This window comes from Clinocottus analis, unplaced genomic scaffold, assembly GCF_023055335.1.
Source record: "Clinocottus analis isolate CAN_PGR_092001 unplaced genomic scaffold, fCliAna1.0.p SCAF_9, whole genome shotgun sequence".
Taxonomy (NCBI): domain Eukaryota; kingdom Metazoa; phylum Chordata; class Actinopteri; order Perciformes; family Cottidae; genus Clinocottus; species Clinocottus analis.
This window is the reverse complement of record NW_027176251.1, coordinates 5,048,027-5,069,780: the sequence shown is the minus strand read 5'-3', so window position 1 is coordinate 5,069,780 and position 21,754 is coordinate 5,048,027. Positions and strand designations below refer to the sequence as shown.

Below are 21,754 nucleotides of genomic sequence, written 5' to 3'. Positions count from 1 at the left end.
GTTTCATAGACGTAAATGGTTTGACATTTTGTTAGACATTGCGGTTCAACGCATGATGCAATACTGACGTAACCTTAGACTTACACAATTTGAGTTGTTTTCCCCCCAAAGCGCTGATTACTTAAGGCGGGCTTTAAATGAATTAAACTATTCCCTGTTCGAGGGCGGGTGCTCAATGTGATTGACAATCCTGTAGACCATTGAGGTCACGCCTTGAAGCTGAACCCCCTGACGCATCTAGAACTTTCTGGATTTCAACCTATCGGCAGCCACGTCAGAACGTACGCACATTTTTTTTAACAATGCTGTTGTAAATAAACGAATGACAGAGACGCTGCTGATAGTGGAATAGCTACCACAATATATAATCAATACGGATTCCCGTTACTCGACTGTGTATCAAGGTAATTCAGATTCACCGTCTTCTAACTGACGGCTAACCGTCACACAACAACTACTCGGTTTAGCTTTAACGTGAGAGGTGACGTAGTGACAAAGAAAGGAAATATTAGCTGCTAGGAATACTGCTAACGCTAACTGCTGACATTTTCACGTCAATTCAGCTCTTTTTAAAAATCACTATAGTTTAACGAGGTAACAAACGTGTGTCTGCCTGCCCTCAGTACTTCATTACTAACTACTAGACGTTCACACAACTGTTCGCTTTCTCGGTTGTTAATAATGCGAGTAGGCTGTCTCGCATAACACTAATAATTATATACTAGCTATACCGCGCCATTATTGCCTCGTGCGATAAAGTTATGTGTGTTAAACATGGTGTTCCCCTACAGTTGGTGACACGAGTGTATGCTTTTGTCCCATTGCTTTGCAGGCTGCTGTGGTTACGTTGATGTCATTCCCACCCGCCAGTTTGCTGCCAGCCACTAGAGTCAGACTGTGTCGAGCAGCACAGGCAGCTCGTGGCCGATGCCACAGGCTCGATCTGCCGAGAAAAGGGGACTGTCAACCTCAGAAAGAGCTGCCAAATTGGCCTCAACAACAGACTTATCTTGTTCCCTTGTGCCTGTGGACCTACCAGCTGTAATTTATTGTCATGTCGGATTTAAATAAAGAAGTGGTGGATCTGGTTTGGGGAAGACCCTCTAGTGGAAGTGTGTCTGCCTCTATCTTCCGTAGATGGAGCCAAGGTATGATGCTTTGTCTCCGAATGATTATATGAATTGAAGGGTCTTTTTTTGCAGAAAGGGAAATACATTCACGGTTGTTCACCCATGTACTGTTGAGAGCAAAGTGTGTCCATGGCTTAATTCTAACCAAAGAAAGTGCATGCAACAGGTAATTTAGTGGTTTAGTATGACTATTGCACATGATGATCCCTGCTATAGAGTATAGTCAGTGGTCTCTGATGTGAGCATGCCTGCACTAGTGGCCTTTTAATGTCTGCAGGGTAAAAGTGTCTAAAAAAAAAACTTGACTTAATAGTTATTACTGTGAACTTTTTTAATGATGTCTTGCCTGTGTCTTTATTACAGGATTTGTTTTTAGTGAGAATGAGCCAACGGCACTGGAGCAGTTTGAAGGAGGGCCGTGTGCTGTCATTGCACCTGTCCAGGTATGGTCTAGTTTGACATTCTTGCAGTGTTTTTATGGGCAAGCATCAATTTCCATTTACTCCCATGTTGCATTGAGCCAGCTTTTACACCTGGCAGACTTACTTTGTTACTTAGTCTGTGAGTCTTATAGGTGTATGTATTGGTGTCAATATTTAATTGACAACAACATGATTGATCATACATAAATAAAGTAAACACAAAAGTCAGTGCGAGCAGACTATAGAAGAATAATACCAAGTGTGCCAAAATATATCATATAAGGATAAAATAGTTTCCTAAGTTTGTGTTTCTTTACAGGCTTTTCTCTTAAAGAACATTCTCTTCAACAGAAAAAGTTCCAACTGGAGACAGATGACAGGTAGCTTGTCCACAGCTTGAACTATTATTTTATGGAGTTGTATGGCTTGTTATATTGTCTATCTTTTATGTTTGTGTCTGTTAGAGGAGGAGCAGAAAACAGCACTGTGTTCCACGTTGAGTGAAATCCTGGAGTCTGCCTGCGCCAGCCCCTCAAATGGGTTCTGCCTGGTGAATTGGGCCAAGGGACAAAGCCCACATACTAGCACACACACTAACACACAGACACAGTTGCAAACACAGGACATGCCAGCGCCAGAGAGCAGCCAGCCACCACAGCAACAGCAGCCCAGTGAGTCCTTTGTCTGTCACATTCAAAATAATAGTGAACAAACAAATTCTCACTTAATCATTTGACAGTTTGTAGTTTTTTGCTCTATGCCTTATCCTGATCTTGCCGTGTATGTGTGTTTTCAATGTGCCTAGCTGCTTTAACTGCTGAGGACCTTGGCTTTGAGCAATTTCACAGTGCTCTCCAGTAAGTGACTGTAGATAACACCTTGCATATTTATATTCTACCTCGAAGCACATAATCTGATATTAGATAATACTGTGGCTTTCTGGAGGATTTACAACCTCACAAATTATTGTTTTACAATTCCCATTATGCAATACTGGGAACATCATATTTCTTAGATTAGTACCCACAGAGATGGGTGGGATTTGATTAATTTGTCTTTAAGAATTGGCTGTCTCTCACAATTTGCTGACTCAACACTCTCACTGATTGCCTAGGTTGAAAAAAAAACCTACCTCTCTCGTCCTTTCTTACACACGTACAACAGTCAGCCCCACACGCCCAAACTAAATATATGCAAGGCTGCGTTCTCCAGTGGAAATATTGATATTTCATCACGCAGCATACACCTGAGACCACAGTCAGCATAAAACAGTGCTGACTCACAGTGAAGAAGTGCATGCTAACTAAGACCCACACCTCCACTTTCAAAGGTTCCAGGGTGGAGCAAAAGAGAATAAATAAAAAAAATAAAAAAAGAATTCCAAATAAAGAATATTAGATTTGTCTTTGCCCTCTGATGCATTCAATTGATTTCTTCCCCGTTGTGAAAGTTATTTTTACCAAGTGGACATGATTAATACAATTAATACACCAGTGTCATTGATCCTAAAATCCAACAAATCTTCTATCTTTTGATTATGTTTATAAATTAACCTGATGTTTGTTCCCATCCTTTAGTAAGCGGACTGTAATGTCAGTGTCTGGTCTTAAGGAGGAGGTGTTGTCCCTCTACCACACCTGGAGGGGGTGCTGTGGAGTCTTGCTATTCCTCTACTCTGTCATCTTAACCAAGGTAAAGAAAAGAAAAAAAACAGACTGAGAGATGGATGGAATAATTGAATACTGATTGGAACTAATAATATTGTCAATGTTATCTCTGGTAGCACACAGTAATTTGTGTAAAGTAATAATCAACTAAAACATTTTTGAAAGCCTGCTGCAAGTAATTAGATTTTTTTCATTATTAATGACCATTTATTTTTTATTTTCTGTTGCATCAATATTCAAATGCCCAGAACATTAAATGTAGACTTATCTATTCTGTGCAGGGCATGGAGAATATAAGAAATGAGATCCAGGACACAATGGAGCCTCTCATAGACCTTGTGCATGGCCATGGCAGGTATTAAAACACCTTTCTTCATCTGTTGGACTTCAACAAAAACAGTTAAACATCATTGCATTGTGGTTATGTTGGATATCTTTTGTTTTCTCTAAAACGCTTGTCTTCTTTCCCATCTATCTTTTTAGTCAGAGCTTGGTGAACCTCCTTGTAACTGGCCATGCTGTCTCTAATGTCTGGGACGGAGACAGGGAATGTTCTGGCATGAGTACGACTTCCATGAAGCAACTGCATTTGCACGAACATGACATTTTTACACAACAGACATGCACACATGTCAAACTCAGTTTTGTGGCCCCGAATATCAACTTTTCGACCAGAGGGCAACATATCTTGCATCCCACAGCAGTGCACAAAAAGCAGGAATTAATGACAGTTTGATGTACTTTAACAAATTCTAATTTTCTTTCTCTTTTTTCTCCCCGTCATCGTAGAACTGCATGGTATTCATAAACAGGCGTCAGTTGGCTTCCTCACGCTGATGGAATCTCTCCGCTACTGCAAGGTACAGACACACTCAGGTTCCCAAAACATTATACAACAGTATAAGCAAAATGTTAAAAGATTGTTCATAGCACGTACACATAAGATTAGTAAAATAGTTTTTAAGAAGATGAAGCCGACTCCTTATGAATTAAGACACACTCTGTTAGCTGAGATAGCGCAAGAAAAACAAATAAATGCTCCCTGTTACTTGTGACTCTAAGATGTAGGACATATCCACGTTTAAACACCGACCACAGTGAAAGCTACACTGTGAAAATATGTGTTTGGAGGAAACGGTCCCAACAAATGAACTGGTCATATGTAAAAATGCATCGCCAAAGATATTTATACATGTGACGTAACATATTCATCTTTGAAAAGCAGGAATCGTGTTTGGAATTAGAATTTATTCATCATCGCCAAAATACGTAAGCTAGAACAAGTAAGTAGCTGTACCAAGTTAAGAGCAAAGCGATGGTTGCCAAAGAGTGTTGTTAAGAGCAATTTTAGAAACCAACTCATATCAAATAAAATGAGGTACGCTTATATACACGCTGTTCATATATTTGGTTTGTTTTTTTATTTATGGCAATAAAGTTAAAGCTGTATATATAGATCAGCCGACGACCAACAAGAGAATATCCAGGTTAAAATGAGTTGACATTAACATTGAGGATATTTCATTACCTAATACTATTTCTTCAGGATCCAGAGAGGTATTTTGCTTTTCATATATTATTGCATGTGATCTCTGTTCAAATATGAATGCACTTGATGAAATGCGATGTTAATCTTTGAACAATTACTGATTCATGATGAAGATGACTGAAAATAAACACTTAATCTGTTCCACGTAGCTTTTATTGTGTGTATGTGTGTGTTTCAGGTCGGGGCATTCCTCAAGTCTCCAAAGTTCCCTATTTGGATTCTTGGCAGTGAAACTCACCTCTCTGTGTTTTTAGCCAAGGCAAGTTCAATACGCTCCTCCATAAGCAACACATATTTCACTTACAACGACACACAGTGCGTAAGGTGAGCCAGTCTCCTCAGCAGGTTAGAAAAGCCAAAATATGGAATGTGTTTAACCGATTTAATATAGTGCAGATCAGATGTCAATGTGGGGGAAAAAAGAGAGGCAGAATGGGAGGGGAGGGAAAATGAATGCAAGAGATAGTCATATATGGCCAGTGCTGATCTTAAAATTTTCAGCTATCCAGGGGGAAAAGAAACACACACACACACACCTTAATCTTCATGTTCTCTCATTCTCACGCACATAAAAAGACACACAATTTAAGTTTCTTAACCATCTGGGATCAACGAAACAATGTGTTGATAATATATGACAGTAATGTAAATTGCTTAATTTGGGCTCCAGTGAGAGCTTCTTTCAGTGAGAGCTTCCATTTACAGTATATACTTCTGTCTACCCTCACTGTCAGGTTAATTTCAACAATATGGATCACACATTTTTCTGTCCTGGCACTTGTTCATAAGAAAACAACACTCGGGAACTAAATAACAAACTCATTCGGCATATTTATGTTCGAGTTGCTATTGCATCTCAAGAAATGTTAAGAGTATGAAAATTAGACTGAGATTTAAAAGCAGCTGCTTGGTTTCAGAAATAATAATAATAATAATAGCATTGAATGACACACTGTTGATTTACTGAACATTAGATAATGTCCCAAATGAGGTGTTAGGAGATGAAAGAAAATATTTTAAAAAGCAAGACACCTGTCTCAAAGGTAGTGAAGATTTCTTGTTCACTTACTTGCCCCGTCTTTGGTTTGTTTTTAGTTAGGAATGCTGCTGTTGTTTACATGTCAGTAGCACCAAATAAAAATCCTGTCTCCACTTATACAGACGCTTTTACAGTTTGTAAACAGTTATGACATACGCAAGTGTATGCATGCAGTTTGGCAAAGGAAGTAAAGTAGAATGCAATAACAAAGGTTTATGTACTGGCATTAACCACAAAAGATTGGGAATGCAACCTAAACAACTTGGCTTTTCCAGACTTGTGTGCAATCACTGAGCGGGTTGAATACATTAGCAAGTGGCCCGACATTTATTGGTCTGATATGTATTTGGTGGAGAAACTTGGTATGTAACACTACAGAAATTATAAGTCACTCGATGCTTACAACTAAGTTATTTGCACTTATGTACTGAATGTCGAATACCATGAAATAGACTCTTGAGTTTATTGAGTTTGAAAATGAGCGTTACAAACGCGAGCATTTGTGATCGTGTCCTCAGCCCAGTGGTAGTTAACATGTCTAATAGCGTGCAGCCACAGACCCAAACAGCGTTTTGATTGAACGAGCGACCATCTTAACTGGTGACTCTCAGCTGAATGCGTCAGTGGTTGCTCTTAGGGACAACGGCTGTTAAAAACCCAAACAGAACATGTAGGTGTTTTTGTAAACTAAAACCTGTTTCTCTGAAATTGTAGAAGTTGAATCAGCTGTTGGATTATCAATTCTGAAAACTGAACATGCAACAACTAGATATTCTGGTCCTGTAAACAGTTGTACTTCAATGTTACAAGCTTGCTAACAAGTCTGTATGTATAAACACTCTTCTGATGTCGTCTTGAGTCTAAATGACTGCTCTGTTGAAGTTGTTGCATTCTGGACGCTTGAGTTCAGTGAGATTCTGTGCTGCAGAATGAACTTTTGAGCTTCGGGTAGCTTTGTGTGACCGGAAGGACGGTGCAAGAAACAATTGGAACCAGGTTAATGTTATCAAAATGCAGGAGAAAACATCTAGACTTCCTCAAAGGGTTCCTGTGCTCTCTAAAAGGGCCGTGATATCCTGCTCCTACAGCATCAACTCAGATATGCACCATGCCACAAGGTATGTAATGCACAACATGATTGAGGTCAACCTTACTGTTGTAATTTTGAAAGAAACTTTGGCTCTTGGACAGAAGTTTCATCAGATCATTGTGCGTTTGGGGATGTGTGTACACACTTGCCCAGTTTCCACTCGGACAAGCATGTTTATCATCTCTATCAGGGAACATGTAACACGATACATGGCTGTAGCCTGTGAAGTAAGCTGGCAAGTTTGGTTGGAGCAAATTGATTCTCCCTGCTGTTGTGAAAATGGCACCAGAGAGGCAGAAAAATCCCGGGCAATCATCTCCATCATAACGCCACACCCTTATTATACCATTGATTAAAAGCTCTGTTACATACATTAAGCTCAAGCCTGCGAGGGAAGTAGATCATATGTTGGCTCAGGGATGAACCAAAGTCGTCATGCATACGCTGATGACCAGACTTACCGATTGCTACAACTCCCCCGGCACTAGTGACATGTTCACATATACACACACACATTCCAGAGTCCGGGGAACCTAATCCTGATTAGCATTAGTGTGTGTGTGTTTGTGTGTGTGTGTGGCTTCAGGTGAATGGCTTCCTGTAGGGAATGTGATTCCAGAGTTCCCATCTGGATCCATTTGTCCCATTGGAGACTGGGAACACACTTGAACACATGTATGCATGCATATGAACTGACGTACATAGCTGATGCTACACTGTGCCGCCTCTAAAACTTTGAGCCTGAGCTGACCGGGGAAGACATTGGGCAAGGGTGGTCTGATGGTGCACCGCACTCAGTGTGACCCTGTCCTCTTTGAAAGGGAATCAATGTTTGGAGCTAATTTGAAGCACTCTGAGATTTCCCAGGCTTGGTGATACAAAAATACACGCTACCTGGTTATGTAGCTTTTAGCTCCGATATAGAGCCATCTCCACAAAAGCAGAAAACCTGATCCCTGCTTCTGATGTGTCAGCGGCTCCTTATGTCTGCCATTGGGGACGGGTGTGTATTCCCCTGAGTCGCTGTCAGTGTGACTGTGGCTTTCAGACCATCAGCTTAATAGCATTAGTGTTTTTATCTAATCTACCTACACAAAGGCCATTCCACCAACTCTGATTCCTACCCACAACACCCCCCACATTCTTTATCCTCTGGTGTGTGTGTGTGTGTGTGTGTGTGTGTGTGTGTGTGTGTGTGTGTGTGTGTGTCTGTGTCTGTGTGTGTGTGTGTGTGTGTGTGTGTGTGTGTGTGTGTTTGCACATGAGAAAGAGGCTGAGTGTGTATAATGGCATGTAATGGGATCTGTTTTTGAAAAAGAGTTTCTGAGACGCCAGAGGAAGGAGACAGACAGAATGAAGGCGAAGAGGGGATCGGTGATGTATGAGACATCATGCAATATGTTTAATAATATCTTTCTTCCTTCGTTTCCCCAGTCCTGTTTTTGAAAAAAAAAACTATCCACTCCCGTGTGCAGCAGGTTGCCCAAGTAAAGGTTTCTCTTGGGCACCTCAGCTAACCTCTTCAGATTATTGGTCCCTCATGGGAAGCAAAGAGGAAGAAAGGAAGTAGAAAGGAAGGATGCACTTTAAAGAGTGGAGCAGTGGTCACTCGGGAAGGAGGACGGGGGGTTGATCCTCCTGTGACTTTTCTCATCTCTTCTCTTTCCTCTCCTCTCGCTGAGTGATGAGGTTCACAGATTGTATCTCTATTTCTCAAGGGAGTTACATGTGTGTGCATGTGTACAGTAGTCGTGTTCCGGGTCAGTGATTTAGTAGAGAGAGAGCAGCCGCTGTGGCGCTTCGTGTCCCTTAAGACTCAAACTCCTGTCTGCAAAATGTCCTTCACGGACTGGTAAGGACCAGGAACATAAAATACAAGTGAGCAGTTTATTATATTCAGACTTTTTTTGGCAAAAAGAAAGTAATCGTGTTGTGCGACAAATACAAGTGCCGACCACCCACTGCTTGTCAACAAAGCAGACTCCTAGAGGCAAATGTGGCACTAAGGTATTGTTGCTTTATGTTATGAGTTGCACTTTTACTTATGAAGCAAATACAATTATAACCAGTGGGCCCCGTCAAGCAAACCCAGATGTGAAACTATTTGTTGCTCCCACCTTGTCCAGAACAGAACAGCTATACCTTTTCCATACTACCTTTCACAATAAAAGCTTTAGACGTATACGCTGCATCACTGTTAATCAGCGGGAACCTAAACTCACTCGAGGCATGTCGCTAGGTAACAACTCAGCAATTGCTGAAATTCCTGCTACTTTTTTGTCTTGCAATAACAATTGAAAAAAAGAGTTTTAAGTTTAGTGTTCCTGATCTTTTTGTCTTGGTATCATTTCCGTATCGAGATACTTTTTAGGCAGGTAGGAAATTGGTATTGTAAAAGCACTACACAGTAAATTTGTCGTCTTGCTAATAGGGCTAAGCTATATTTTTGAAAATCATGATCACAGAAATATCTGTGTAATATTATCTTGCGTTTATACTATTCTAAACTTAAGATATTATGACCACTGGTGATCAAAAAGTGTTCAATAATGAGCCCCAAATAATGATATAACAAAATCAGACATGGTAAATTATGTTCAACCGTTATGCATTACATTAGACCAACTTTTCTTATTAATAAAACAATCAAAAGCTGCCATAACCCACATTTGGTTTGTTTTTTATCACAACTCGGCCTGAATTAGTCATTTAAACACAAATTTGAAAATGATAACATGTTATGATCATATAAACACAATACGACGCCAGTAAGTCTATATACAATAATACTATATTATACTCGTTACTTCCCCCAGTGTACTGAAAAGTAGTCGGAAAACAAGGTTGTGCTTTCTGTTAAAGAGGATTACTTTCTGTCCTCCGTATGATTAGAGGGTGCGGGCCACACATAAACACAAAGTAACAAAGCAGAGTACATTAACAGTCATTAATAATCTGTGACAGGTCAGACCATGGGTCATTGTAGTTGGATGAAAAGCTCTGTGTGTATGTGGCATTATTCTGTCTTTTCCCTTGTGTGTCGTTTTCTGTCATAGGACCCGTCATTACGCTATATAACTATCCTCTGGTGTTGACTCTCTTTATGATGAGACACTGTCTTTCTCATCCAAGACAGCTCCATAAATCACTACTTTGTACTGTCGCCCACATCTGAAACACACACACACACACACACACACACACACACGATACAGTAGACACTGCAGACACTCCTTTTGTAGCAAGAGAGATAGGTTTTCCATTGTTTTCTGTACTTGTAATCACATGTGACACCAGCTATTTAAGGTGGAAAAAAATCAACGAATACACTCTATATTTCACGCCCTCACACACAGATTCCATCCTCAGTTTCCCCCTCCTGTCATGTAGTGTGGCTGTCGCTGCCTGCTCGGAACAAGGCAGGAGACACTGTCCGAGACCTCTGCTTTGTTGTCTTGAAACTGATCCCTTCAGACGCACTCTATGGCCACTCAGAGTCTCTTAGCACAAACAATAGCTCTTTGGCTGGACCGGAGGGAAAGAGAGTAATTCTAGTAAAGTACTATGCCTACCTGTCTTTACTGAAGTACCTACCTGCAAGATGAGATAAAGAAAGGGGGGAAAAGGGGGAGGCAGGTGGGTAAACAAGAATGGAAGACAAAGTCAAGGGTTGGAGGGGAGGAAATACTCAAAGTATAGTAGCTACTTAGCACAGGAAAAGGGTAGAATTGGGCAAGAGACAGAACAAGAGGAAAAAGGCCTCCAGCGGATGAGTTGTTAACCAAAGAGAGCCACTAAGTCTAGTGGGAAGACAGCAACAGAAGTGCAGATAGCAAGAGTTGAAGGTTTAGGCAGTTGTCCGTAGATTCTCCCCAAAAGGACTCAAACACAGCGTGTGGTTCTTTATCTATGAAGGTGTGATGCAGGAAGTCTGGTCTGATGATAAGAAAACCAGGATGAAGACATATTTGAAGTTCCGCATTACTTTGTGTATTTAAGTCCTTCAAGTAGTGTGTGTGGTGTTGCTTTGTTCCTGTCTAGAGTAGCTGCTTGTTCTGTTCAAGGGTTTTTAAAAAAAAAAAAAAAAGTTGGATTGTGTGATTGGAATGTGCTCCTTCATTACATAATGCACACTTTTGCTGATGCCAGGTCCTTTGTGAGCGTGTCATTGCAACGCATCTCTGCACGAATATTGAGGCACATTGAGAGAGCAGGATGCCAGCTTGTATTCGAGCATAAGCAAACAACCTTCCGCAGTGCACAGGCCTAATTATTGCACCTACTCTCTCTTACACAGACACGCACATGCTGTACCCAGTGGGTTGTTGGGAGGATAGAAATGCATAGACACGAAAACACACACACACACACACATACACACCTTCCCTGTGGAGTGTGTTAGCTCCATGACATGTTTTCCAACTCAGCGGCATCTTCCTCAGCCCTCTAATAAAACAAAGATCAAAGACAGCCAGGCAGACCTGTCATCGCACACACAATCACGTAATTTGTCTGCGCATGATCGTACGCTCACGCATGTCTTGTCTTTTCTATGTGTTCATTAGCCCCATGTTGTCGTGTACAGGTTAGCAATTATGGTATGTTTAACGTTGTTGTTTTTTTTTTGTTGTTGATGACCGCTTACGAGTGTTTGGCTTCCGGTAAAGTGTTGACATCTTGTAACTGTGGTATTACCTAGTGATTTCCTCAGACTGTCCGTCTTGCTTCGGAAGATAATAAACAGTTTTATCGAGCTTTGGTTCACGCGGCAGTTCGGACTTTAAGCACCATGATTGTGTATGACAGCCTAAGATTAACTAGCTGCTCATCCCCTTGGGAAGAGATGCTTGTTTTCTTAGGTCAGATATACTGTTTATAAATATTATAAGTTTAGTTAGCAACAGTTTATTTTGTTTTGAGACGCATGCTTCACTGTTAATGCTACTTTTTTTAGTATCTTAGTCTTTAGACTGCAGTCAACCGCTAAGGAACTTTTTGTTTGAGGACTTTACTCCTCCTAACACACCACAATGACCCCTGTTCACCCCTTTAAGTGAAACACAGACATATCTAGCTAATGACAAATCTACCGTTAGATTTATGAACCCTGTAATGTTAACAAACCAGGACCCAGCTCTACTCTGTGACAGACCAGTGTGTGAGCGCATGTTCATCGGCCTGTGCCTGTTTTTCTTTGCATCTGAAGAGCCGACAGCTGGGAGTCATCTCTTCCCAATGTGTCCTTCTGAAGGCCCCCCTCCACACACACACACACACACACACACACTCATTCTCATTGCCTGAGTAAACCCTGAATACGTTAATAAGTGGACCATGAAACCCTATCAGTCTGCGTGAATCTGAGGCTCAAGCTTTAATAAAGGCCAGCTAAAGGAGATGAACAGGGTTCATTTGCTTTCCAAAAACATTGTGTGTTTGTTTGTCCAGCGTTTTGTTGTCATAAATACACTCCCTCCCTCACGCATGAGGAAAAACAGTGAAAACCCTTTGACTCTCGCCTAAACACACTTTACGTGTGAGTGTGTGAGACTCTTCTCTTTGAGCAGTATCTTATTTCATCCTCTCTTGTAAACATATCCCTTCTATCTCTGCTTTTCTTCATTAAACTTAATTAAATGGTTATGTAATGTAATATATTTTTAAGAATCCACGAACCCCTTACATTCATCATTGTTTGCTTGCAATGTTGATATTATTCAGCTTTTAATCTCACTGTAAGCTCTGGGCAAGATCTGACAAGTAGCTTAAAGATCTCAAACTGCTTTCAAAAATAAGATAAGAGATAGCAAAAACAAGACGTTCCTATCCCATGAGCTCTTTCTTTGGGTTTTGAGTGTTGAGTTTTCATTATGCCTAACACAAACCTGGGAATTCAAAGTGTCATCCAACCAGTTCAAAAAAAGGCTCTCCACTGATTTTGCCTGTGGCACACGGCTTCTCTGCGCTCTCTTTTGATGTCTTTTGTATTCCTTTATTTTTTCAATGCACTTTATCTTTCAAATGGGATGATGCATGCACATTTGAAACAGTTTCTCTTGTGTGGCATTCATGTTGTTTCACTCAGTTGCACAATTAAAAAAAGACGGAAGTAGTTGTATGACAAATGTAAAAGCCAGATGTGATGTTTGTCAGCTTCTCTGTTTCAGAAAATAAAAAGTCAAATGGCATCATTTATATGTGAGCTGACGGGGTTTTATATGCCATAGATGATCTAACGCACATTTTGTTGGAAGCATGCTGAGTCCCTTTGTGTAGAAAGAACAATGAAGTATTAATTGTAGGCCATGATATGCCAGTGTAAAGAGGCTTTTCTCCATGCATATACACTCACTCTTACACACACACACACACACACACACACACACACACACACACACACACACACACACACACATAGACTCACACTTCTGATCGCCTTGCTAACACTGCTGTTTCTAAACATCAGCAACAAACAAGCACAATAGAGCTTGTCATAAATCAAGTGTTGTATATGTAAGACTCAATTTCCTGATTGTGTGTTTGGAGTGAAAACAAGCCGTCTAACTTTATCAACAGATCAGTTAATAACCCAATGGATTCTGGTGATTGCACTGGCCCCTTAGATTAGATATAGTCACGCACACACGCACACAAACATAAGCAATGTACATTAGCAGTGCGTTACACATTGCTGCTACGGATGTCGCTGTATGCTGATAATTCACGGTAGTGTGTTGTACATCACTGCCTTGTCAAAAACAGTCAACGTTTGCAAGTTGTAAGTAGATCTAGATGGTTGTTCTAATGTTTCAGCACTGATGAAGCCACATTCTTCAAAATGTGATGTCATTTCGGCAATCACTCTGTTCACTGTCTTACTGCAATGCTCCTAATCTCCTCACTTAAGTCACAAATCACTGAGTGGTCACTTTTAGGTCATACCATTTATGTTACTCTGCACAAACTCTCACCTTTTACACTTTTCTTTCTTTCTCCTTCATTTCTCTCTATCTTTCTCTTTGTCCTTCCCTGTAGGAGATGTCCCTGGTAGGTCCAGAGTCTCCATCAGAACAGGCAAGGAGGGTCTTCCAGTCATTTGACCCTGAAGGTAATGAACGAGTGTTTGTTTCGCGGACATTTGACACATTATCATTATGCTGCTCTCTCGGTCTTCACTCCCAGCACACTTGTTTTTAGAAACCATTCTCATAAGTACACCAGCTTTATGAAAATCCTGCCACACTGATGTACTTTGATTGATCCAAACTTCCACTCTCACACAGCTGCGCACACACTGAGCAAGCAGCATCCTGGACTTGTTGTATTTCTCTTCCCTTCTTCCTGGTTGAGCAGATGCATTCATATCCTCCACTGCCCTCCTCGCCTCTTCCTTTTTATTTTCTCGTCTCCATTATTTTTCTTCTGCAGGCAGATCGAGGGTCTGTTTCTCTCCCTTCATCTCCACTGTTGTTGTTTAGGTTGGTGAGATCAGCTCCTCTTACAGCTGAGTCAACCATCCCGCTCTCCCTCTCCTCCTCGTTTTCCTAAACCGTCTTTCTTGTTGCCTCCAGGTGACTGGGCTAAAAGGCGAAGGAAAGGAAACAGGGGTGTACACAGTGACAGTAGAAAGTTAAATAGAAGACAGACTTTCATGTCAAATTAACCAAAAGTCGGAAGTCTGCTGCCTTCATTGATGTCACCTTAAGATTATATTGTGGGATGTTGACATGTGTTCATGAGCAGAAGAAAGCGTATTGAAATAAAACATTTAGTCCTTCCAGCTGTTCTGTAATGTTTTTCTTCTGCTGTCGAGAGGAGAGAGAGGCAGAGACATTGTGAGTGTCACTTGAGACATGAGCTTGTCCAGCATGAACATCTTACAGATATCTGTTGAGAGAGTATTTAGCTGAGTAACTGTTACGCAGACCTTCAGATGTATGTTAAAATTGTGAAATTAAGTATGTTGTTCTCTGTTGCCATGAAAACATAATTTATTTCCATAGTTTGTAGGAACAACATGCTGATATGTAGATATCTGTATCTCTGGTGCAAAAGGATGTTACAATTAGATTCATCTTAACAGCTGAAGGCAGTCTTGCCTGCTCTAGCAACTTTGAAAACAAATATGTAAACCCGACTGTCTGTCGCCTTATTCTTCCCCTTTGTTCTCCATCTGTCTTTTCCTGTTACACAAAATACAGCTTTGCACATTCTCAAATCCACGTCTGCTATCATGTGCTGAGACGTTCTGCAAGCCATATGGTCTTATCCCAAACACACTTGTGCAAAGGCACAATGCATGGACGACAGTAGGTGCGTCCAGAGACATACATATACATGTATACACACATGCAAAGAGGATGCACTGTACATTACTTACACAAATTCACACACTGTAATGTATACACATGCTGTAGCCAACAGCACAGTGAGTGCTGCGTAAAAAGCCCATAAATCTGTCTGTGTCACATGTAGAGTCAGCAGAGCTCCCCGTGTTGTGGAAAAGAGGCGCCAGACTCATTCACACGCACTACAGTGACTCAGCAGACATACAGCAACCCACTGGCTCAGGATGTTTTTTAATATATGGTGTGTGTGTGTGTGTGCTTGTTGTCAAACGGTCAATTGTCACTCTGAGAGAATAACATCTGGCATTGAATAGGCGAGATAAAGAGATCGCTCCTCAGTTAATCTTTACAACACATGAGGGGTTTATGTATGTATCTAAACAACAGCCTCACATACAGATGTTTAATTGAGACAAATCTTTCAGTACCTAGATACACGCAAAGATTTGTTCAGGCAAAAACACATGTTAGTGTTTAGAGCTTCTCCACTCAGGTAAAGCAATCATCATGGCCATGGAATGTAGGTCAACTAGAAAAGGACACGGTGTGTGTGTGTGATTTATTTTTTTCTTCCCTTTTCTCTTTTAGTTGTGTCGGATGAATTCATTCCCCAGGGCCAGTGATGTAAATAGTGCTTGTGCCATATGTGTAGGTGAAGGCTTCCTCTGGTTTCCAGCCATAGCCTGCATTTTATGTTCTGTCTGGGGTCAGCCAGTGCATCAGTCTCTCTTCATGTCTTTCGCTCTCCTTCTCTCCAGATAATGGCTTCATCCCAGAATCTCTGCTGGAGGACGTGATGAAAGCCCTTGACCTTGTCTCCGAGCCTGAATAGTAAGTGCTTGCATGTTGGTGGGTGTGTGTGGGGCACCTGTAGAGCTTCTAAAGTTCCAACTTCTAAGTCATGGCCAGGCCAGGTCAGCAGCCCTGCGCTCATGTTTCACTACCGGGCTACTATAAAGTAAGACCAGAGAGAGCCCACTATAAAAGCGCATAAAGAGTCAGAAACAGAGGCTTAGAGGGAGATCATTAACAGCAGGAAGAAAGACTGAGAGGGAGGAAATGCTTTAAAGTGCTGCTTCAAACAGAAGCACGTTCTCATCTGAGGAACAGTAAGCCCGAATGCTGCAGACGTGGTCCTGGGCCAAGTAACTGGACCACTGATTTGCTCTGCAGACCCCCAGATGGGCGATACATCACAACACAGCAAACTGTGCAAACAGGAGAGTTTCCTAACCACTCAACAAGAGTTACTGCACTACCATGTGAAGAAAGTAGCATATCTTTAGTGCTTGGGGGGGAAATGACTATAAGGAGTATCTAGATGTAATAAATTGAGGGCTTTCATCACTTATAGAAAAATGAGTGTAAACCGTTTTCAGTTGCCTTTGACCTGCGGTTTCTAACACATCCTGTGAACAGTGTCCATCAGCTAATTTCATTTGTGGTAAACTAACTTTGTGAACACTTACTGTTCAAAGACAAAGTCAGGATACAGCTTAAAGGATGATCTTGATCGTTTGTTTTTTAGTATTTAGAAAAGGTATTTATACTCGAGCTTTAAGAGCATGATTTTCTGTATAATCATGTAATACAATTTTGATGTATACCATGTATACGAGCTAAACACTCAACAAAGTCACAACTGTTTGCTGTCCTGGCTCCTCAATGGTGGAATGAGCTCCCCATTGACATCAGGACACCAGAAAGTGTCCACATCTTCCGTCGCAAACTAAACTAAAAACACATCATTTTCGACTGCACCTTGAATAAGGAAGCACTTTAATGGTAATCTTACTGATAGCACTTTGCAGTTTGACTTTATTGAAGAAATTCTACTTCCCTGATTCTTGTTGTTCTGAGTTTGTACTCACGGCTGAATGCAATTATTGTAAGTCACTTTGGATCAAAGCGTCATCTAAATGTAATGATTAGAAAAGTGTAAATCCACAAAAGCTCTTACTGCCCTGAGGTTTTCCTCTTTTTTTTTTACATACATACATACATATATGTGGTTAATACCATTCAAATTCAGCACGAACGGTGAATTCATATGATCCCCATCAACACACAACCACTTTTTGATGACAAAAACTGTCGATATATAATATTGATTCCTGATGCTCTTTTTGTCTAACTTGCCTGCGAGGAGAGCAGAGGGTTGGCTATAGAGCAGCACATCTGATACTTTTAGGGCGTCATATTGTTGCTCAATCACACTTCACCAGGGTCCCTGTCTACTCTGTACACTGCCCTGCTGCAAATGCTGTAAAAATCAATAGATGAAGAAACCATCCTCTCATTCCCTCTGTGTCTTGGTATAACCCTTGCTTCTCTCTTTGCAGCCTTAAAAGGGCAATCTGACCAGATTTTTTTTTTATCACAGCGAAATAATAACACTGATCTAACACGAAGGAATGTCTGGAAAGAAGTATATTTAGTTTGCACCACGATATTCATGAAAACACGCACCAAAACAGGCATTATAAGTCCACATCGAGTGATGGGGTGATGGTAAATGTAATTTGGCTTTTTTTCTATATATATATATATATATATATATATATATATATATATATATATATATATATATACATTTGTTGATCTGTGTTTCTCTACTCACTTTTTACATACTTCCTATCATCTATGTTTCTATGTCTGTGCCTTCTCAGCGTCAGTCTGGTGAAGAGTAAACTGGATCCAGAGAATTTGGGAATTATTCTTCTGGGCCCGTTCCTGTTGGAGTTTTTCCCTGATCAGGTGTGTGTATGTGCAAAAGTGGACACACAAACAAGATGACAAATTCCTCCCACCAGTCATGCATTCTATATCATAGTTAAAACACATGGACAAAGAGTTGTATACACACATATGGGTGACACTGATGTCTTTTTTTTCCCACGCATATGTGAAGTGCTGTTTTTGAAAATCAAAGGTTTTTAATGTCCAAAACATTCCTGCGGTGTCTCATGTGAAATGTATGCGTGTGTGTGTGTGTGCTCACCATCACATGGCGTTACTTGCCGAGAAGCTTAGAAAGAGCGGTAAGACTGCTTTATGAGGCGGAGCCAGAGAGGGAGAGATACAGGGGAACTGTGTTAAAGTGATCAGGGCTTCAGGGACTCACCAGAGGAACGGCCCCAAGCCGCAAAGAAATTATACTACCATTAGCCAACTGGACACACACACTCAGACACACGTGGGATTGGGGTTAGGGTTAGGGTTTCATATATAGGTATTTAAACACGAGAAGCTCCGCACACTCGCAGACAACACACCCTATTAGCATTCTGCACTCTAAACCAAAGTCATTGGAGGTTTTTTGGCTCAATGTCATTGTTTGAACGTTTTTGTAGTGTTGGATGTTGTCTGGTAATTTGAGTTGGGCTCTGTTTCACTGAACAAATACACACACGCATGTTTCAATTGAACACGTGGGATTTAACATCAAGCTTTGGTTGCAGGCAGAGATGTGTCGGTTTTACTTTTCGGTTCAAAAATGTTCTGCTTCTGTGGTTCCTTACCTCCATCTCTATGAGAACAGGGACACTCTAACAACAGCGCATGTTTTTCACTCTGCCTGTGTTTTAGGATTCAGGAATCCCAGACTCATTCCCCGTCTACCACTACAATGGACTTAAACAGTCCAACCACAACGAGAGGGTAAGGCACTAATTCATGTTCAGGTTTGTGATCTGAAGGTGAATCCTTTTCATATTCCCTCTTGGCCTTTTGCTCTTCTTCCGTTCCTGTCATTATTCATGAACACACACACACACACAGACACACAGTTGGAGGCGGCCGGCCCCTCCAAAATAAACAGTAGCTATGGCAAGCCTAATAGCCTGTCCATCCATCCAAAAACCCTGGCTTAGCCTCCTATTTCTCCAAGTGATTTCAACACGGAGGCCGCTGTCAGCAGCCTCGCTGTGATAAATGTTCAAACACAGGCCTATTAAGCGGGCTTAGTTTGATGGATGATTGTCAGAGGATGTAGTTGGTGGCTGTGCAAAAAATATGGTACTCAGGAATATCACTTTCTTCATTTGTCAGCTTTGTCTAGTCTAGTTTTTTCCATACGTCTACCTGGAAACGTAGGAATGGCACCAGATGTGTGCCCACACAGAAACATACGCCTCCACACACACACACGCACGTATGCACACGACGGCAGACGCCTTTAAGGTTAGTGATGGCAATCCCATTCCTATGGCTCCAGATGGGAATAACAGACCTGCTGACAGCAGTCCCCTTCAGCCGCTGTGTGAGTGTGTAAGACAGAGAGAGACTGAGTGAGTGTGAGTGCGAGCGGTACAAGTGTATATTGTATACTTGCATTTCACCTCTGACTCCTTCAGAAGGGATATGGCAGACAGTGTTGAAATTTGTGTTTTTAGTTAACTGTGTATTGACCTGTGTCTGTGCGCACGCTCAGGTGGAATATGTGGAAGGGACGGCTTTGGTGCTGGGTTTTGAGGACCCCATGGTTCGGACGGACGACACTCCAGTCAAGCGCTGCCTCCAGACCAGGTGGCCCTACATCGAGCTTCTGTGGACCACCGACCGCTCCCCGTCACTGAACTAGCACCGACACAAGCTGTGTGCTTGTATACGTGGACAGACACACACACACACACACACACACACACACCGACTTCCCCTCTGCACACTGACCCTCAAAAGTTGGCAGGTTTCAACTGACACACATATACAATACAGATGAATAAGAATAAGGAAAAACACAAACGCATTGATGGACTTAACTTACTTGCCTGAGATCATTCTTTCATCCTCACTCACACATTCCACAAAAGTTCATACACACCCTTACAGTTCATGATGTAATTATTTAGAAGAGGGAAATAGAATGACTGTTTATTTGTACAGCTCAGCTCTGTCCGGACATCCCTGCTACAGTTAAGCAGTAGACAGCTAAAACACAGTTTGGTGAGCAAACTGGTTGGTTCAATGACTTTGCGTGAACCACATGTAAAGCCAGTCGACTGTAAAACACTACTGTTAATTCAGCTACAGGACTGTTTGAGGGAAAACCTACCAAAGCCTTCCACATTTGAGAACACACACACACACACACACACACACACACACACACACACACACCGTCACATTCACAGATAAGTGTTTACAGCGTAAAAGGGACCAACCCAGACGCATAGAACAGAAGGTTTCTTCATTGTTTTCATTGAGATGAAGCTGGTTTAGGTGCTCTCTGTGTGTGCGTGCTTTGCGCACCACACTAGGATGTTGGCCAAGTGTTCATGTATTTATTATCACACTCAAAAGGTTCTGGAATAAACAACTTTTTTTTTGTTCAAATGTTGTGTGGTCCTGTAACTTTACAATCATATATGTTCTCTGTGTGTCCTTGTCTCATAAATATCCTGACATTGACCTAAGACAACCTCAGGTTTAGGATGTCAAAGGTATTTCTGCTCCCTCAACGCTAAATCACACACCATCTCAAGTTTTGTGTCCCCAAAGACTCTGAATCAGTAATTCACTAAATCTCCAAGACACTGATGGTGACTTAAGTGCCTCAATGTAAATAGAAAATATTCCTCCTTAGAAATAAAACTGCATGATTCTGTTTGCTCATCATCAAAATGCCTAAAAAGACGAGTCATTGGCCTTTTATACTGCATCCTAAAACACAGACATGTAATTCTATGCTCTTAAGTTGCCACTCAAAACTTCAGTGGCAAATGTTCTAGGAATAGTACTTTGTACCATTTAAGTACTTTGTTCTGGCTCATGAGTTTTTAACTCGATGTTTATGTATTTGTGTTTGTGTATCTGCAGTTATTCTGGCTCCAGTAGTGTCTGTGCACAGGAGTGTTGTAATATTGGCTGGGTGTGTGTCTAATGGATTTGTCTAATGCAGAAAGGATGTGGGCCTAATCTGACACAACAATCTGCTTAACAGTCTCAGGAGTTTGTAAAGAGAGACGTGGGCGCAGTGCGTAGAATATAAAGCGCTATGGGTGCAATAATGATCTTACGGACCAACAGTTTGTGTGTATTCCCGGAAATTGGATGTCTGTTTGAAGTCTATTAGATGTTAGACTGTGGAGAAAATGATTACGTCACACACTGAAACTGAGCTGCAACACTTGTTACCTGTCGTCCTGGAACAGCCCACCTGAAGCCGATTGGGGCAAAATAATAGGAATCTGTCTGCTGCCTCATCACTCCATCGTCATCATCACCACCACCATTTCTTTCTTTTATGTGTCTTTGCTCCTATGTGCTCATGTTTTCCTTCTCTTGAAATATGTATATAGATTTAAGAGAGAGGCCCTCGCCTTTACTCTCTTCTCTCTCACATGCATTGAGTGCACACTTTGCACTCAAAGGATCAGGTAAACATGACGAGGTGAACCCAGTTTGGACATATTAAATGAGACAGGGTTACTGGAAGCGATTGACAGAATGATAAATTGCTGGATGGATGTCAGGACATTTGTTGAAGGAGAGCGGGGCAGGTAGAGAGC

The 21,754-nt window shown here is 41.3% G+C and overlaps 1 protein-coding gene across 2 annotated transcripts; it reads left to right on the top strand.

Moving 5' to 3' along the window:
• The first annotated feature begins 199 nt into the window (after positions 1–199).
• Positions 200–20,579, top strand: mindy3 (MINDY lysine 48 deubiquitinase 3). Of its 2 annotated transcripts, none has more exons than XM_068570782.1 (16): positions 200–281; positions 833–1,148; positions 1,494–1,573; positions 1,872–1,932; positions 2,017–2,223; positions 2,358–2,409; positions 3,130–3,244; positions 3,501–3,574; positions 3,703–3,782; positions 4,009–4,079; positions 4,947–5,027; positions 13,933–14,005; positions 16,004–16,076; positions 17,915–18,002; positions 18,834–18,905; positions 19,678–20,579. In XM_068570782.1, the coding sequence occupies exons 2-16, from the start codon at positions 1,055–1,057 to the stop codon at positions 19,825–19,827; spliced, it is 1,371 nt and encodes a 456-aa protein (XP_068426883.1). In that variant the 5' UTR covers positions 200–281; positions 833–1,054; the 3' UTR covers positions 19,828–20,579. The 2 variants fall into 2 exon arrangements, with proteins under 2 accessions (XP_068426883.1, XP_068426881.1); XM_068570780.1 differs by having other exon boundaries at positions 265–404.
• The last annotated feature ends 1,175 nt before the right edge of the window (positions 20,580–21,754 follow it).

Bases quoted from the DNA above. Each gene is read 5' to 3' on its own strand.
- mindy3 (XM_068570782.1), top strand. From the start codon at position 1,055: ATGTCGGATTTAAATAAAGAAGTGGTGGATCTGGTTTGGGGAAGACCC. The intron at 2,224-2,357 runs GTGAGTCCTTTG...CAATGTGCCTAG, and splicing joins ACCACAGCAACAGCAGCCCA to CTGCTTTAACTGCTGAGGAC. The intron at 2,410-3,129 runs GTAAGTGACTGT...CCCATCCTTTAG, and splicing joins CAATTTCACAGTGCTCTCCA to TAAGCGGACTGTAATGTCAG.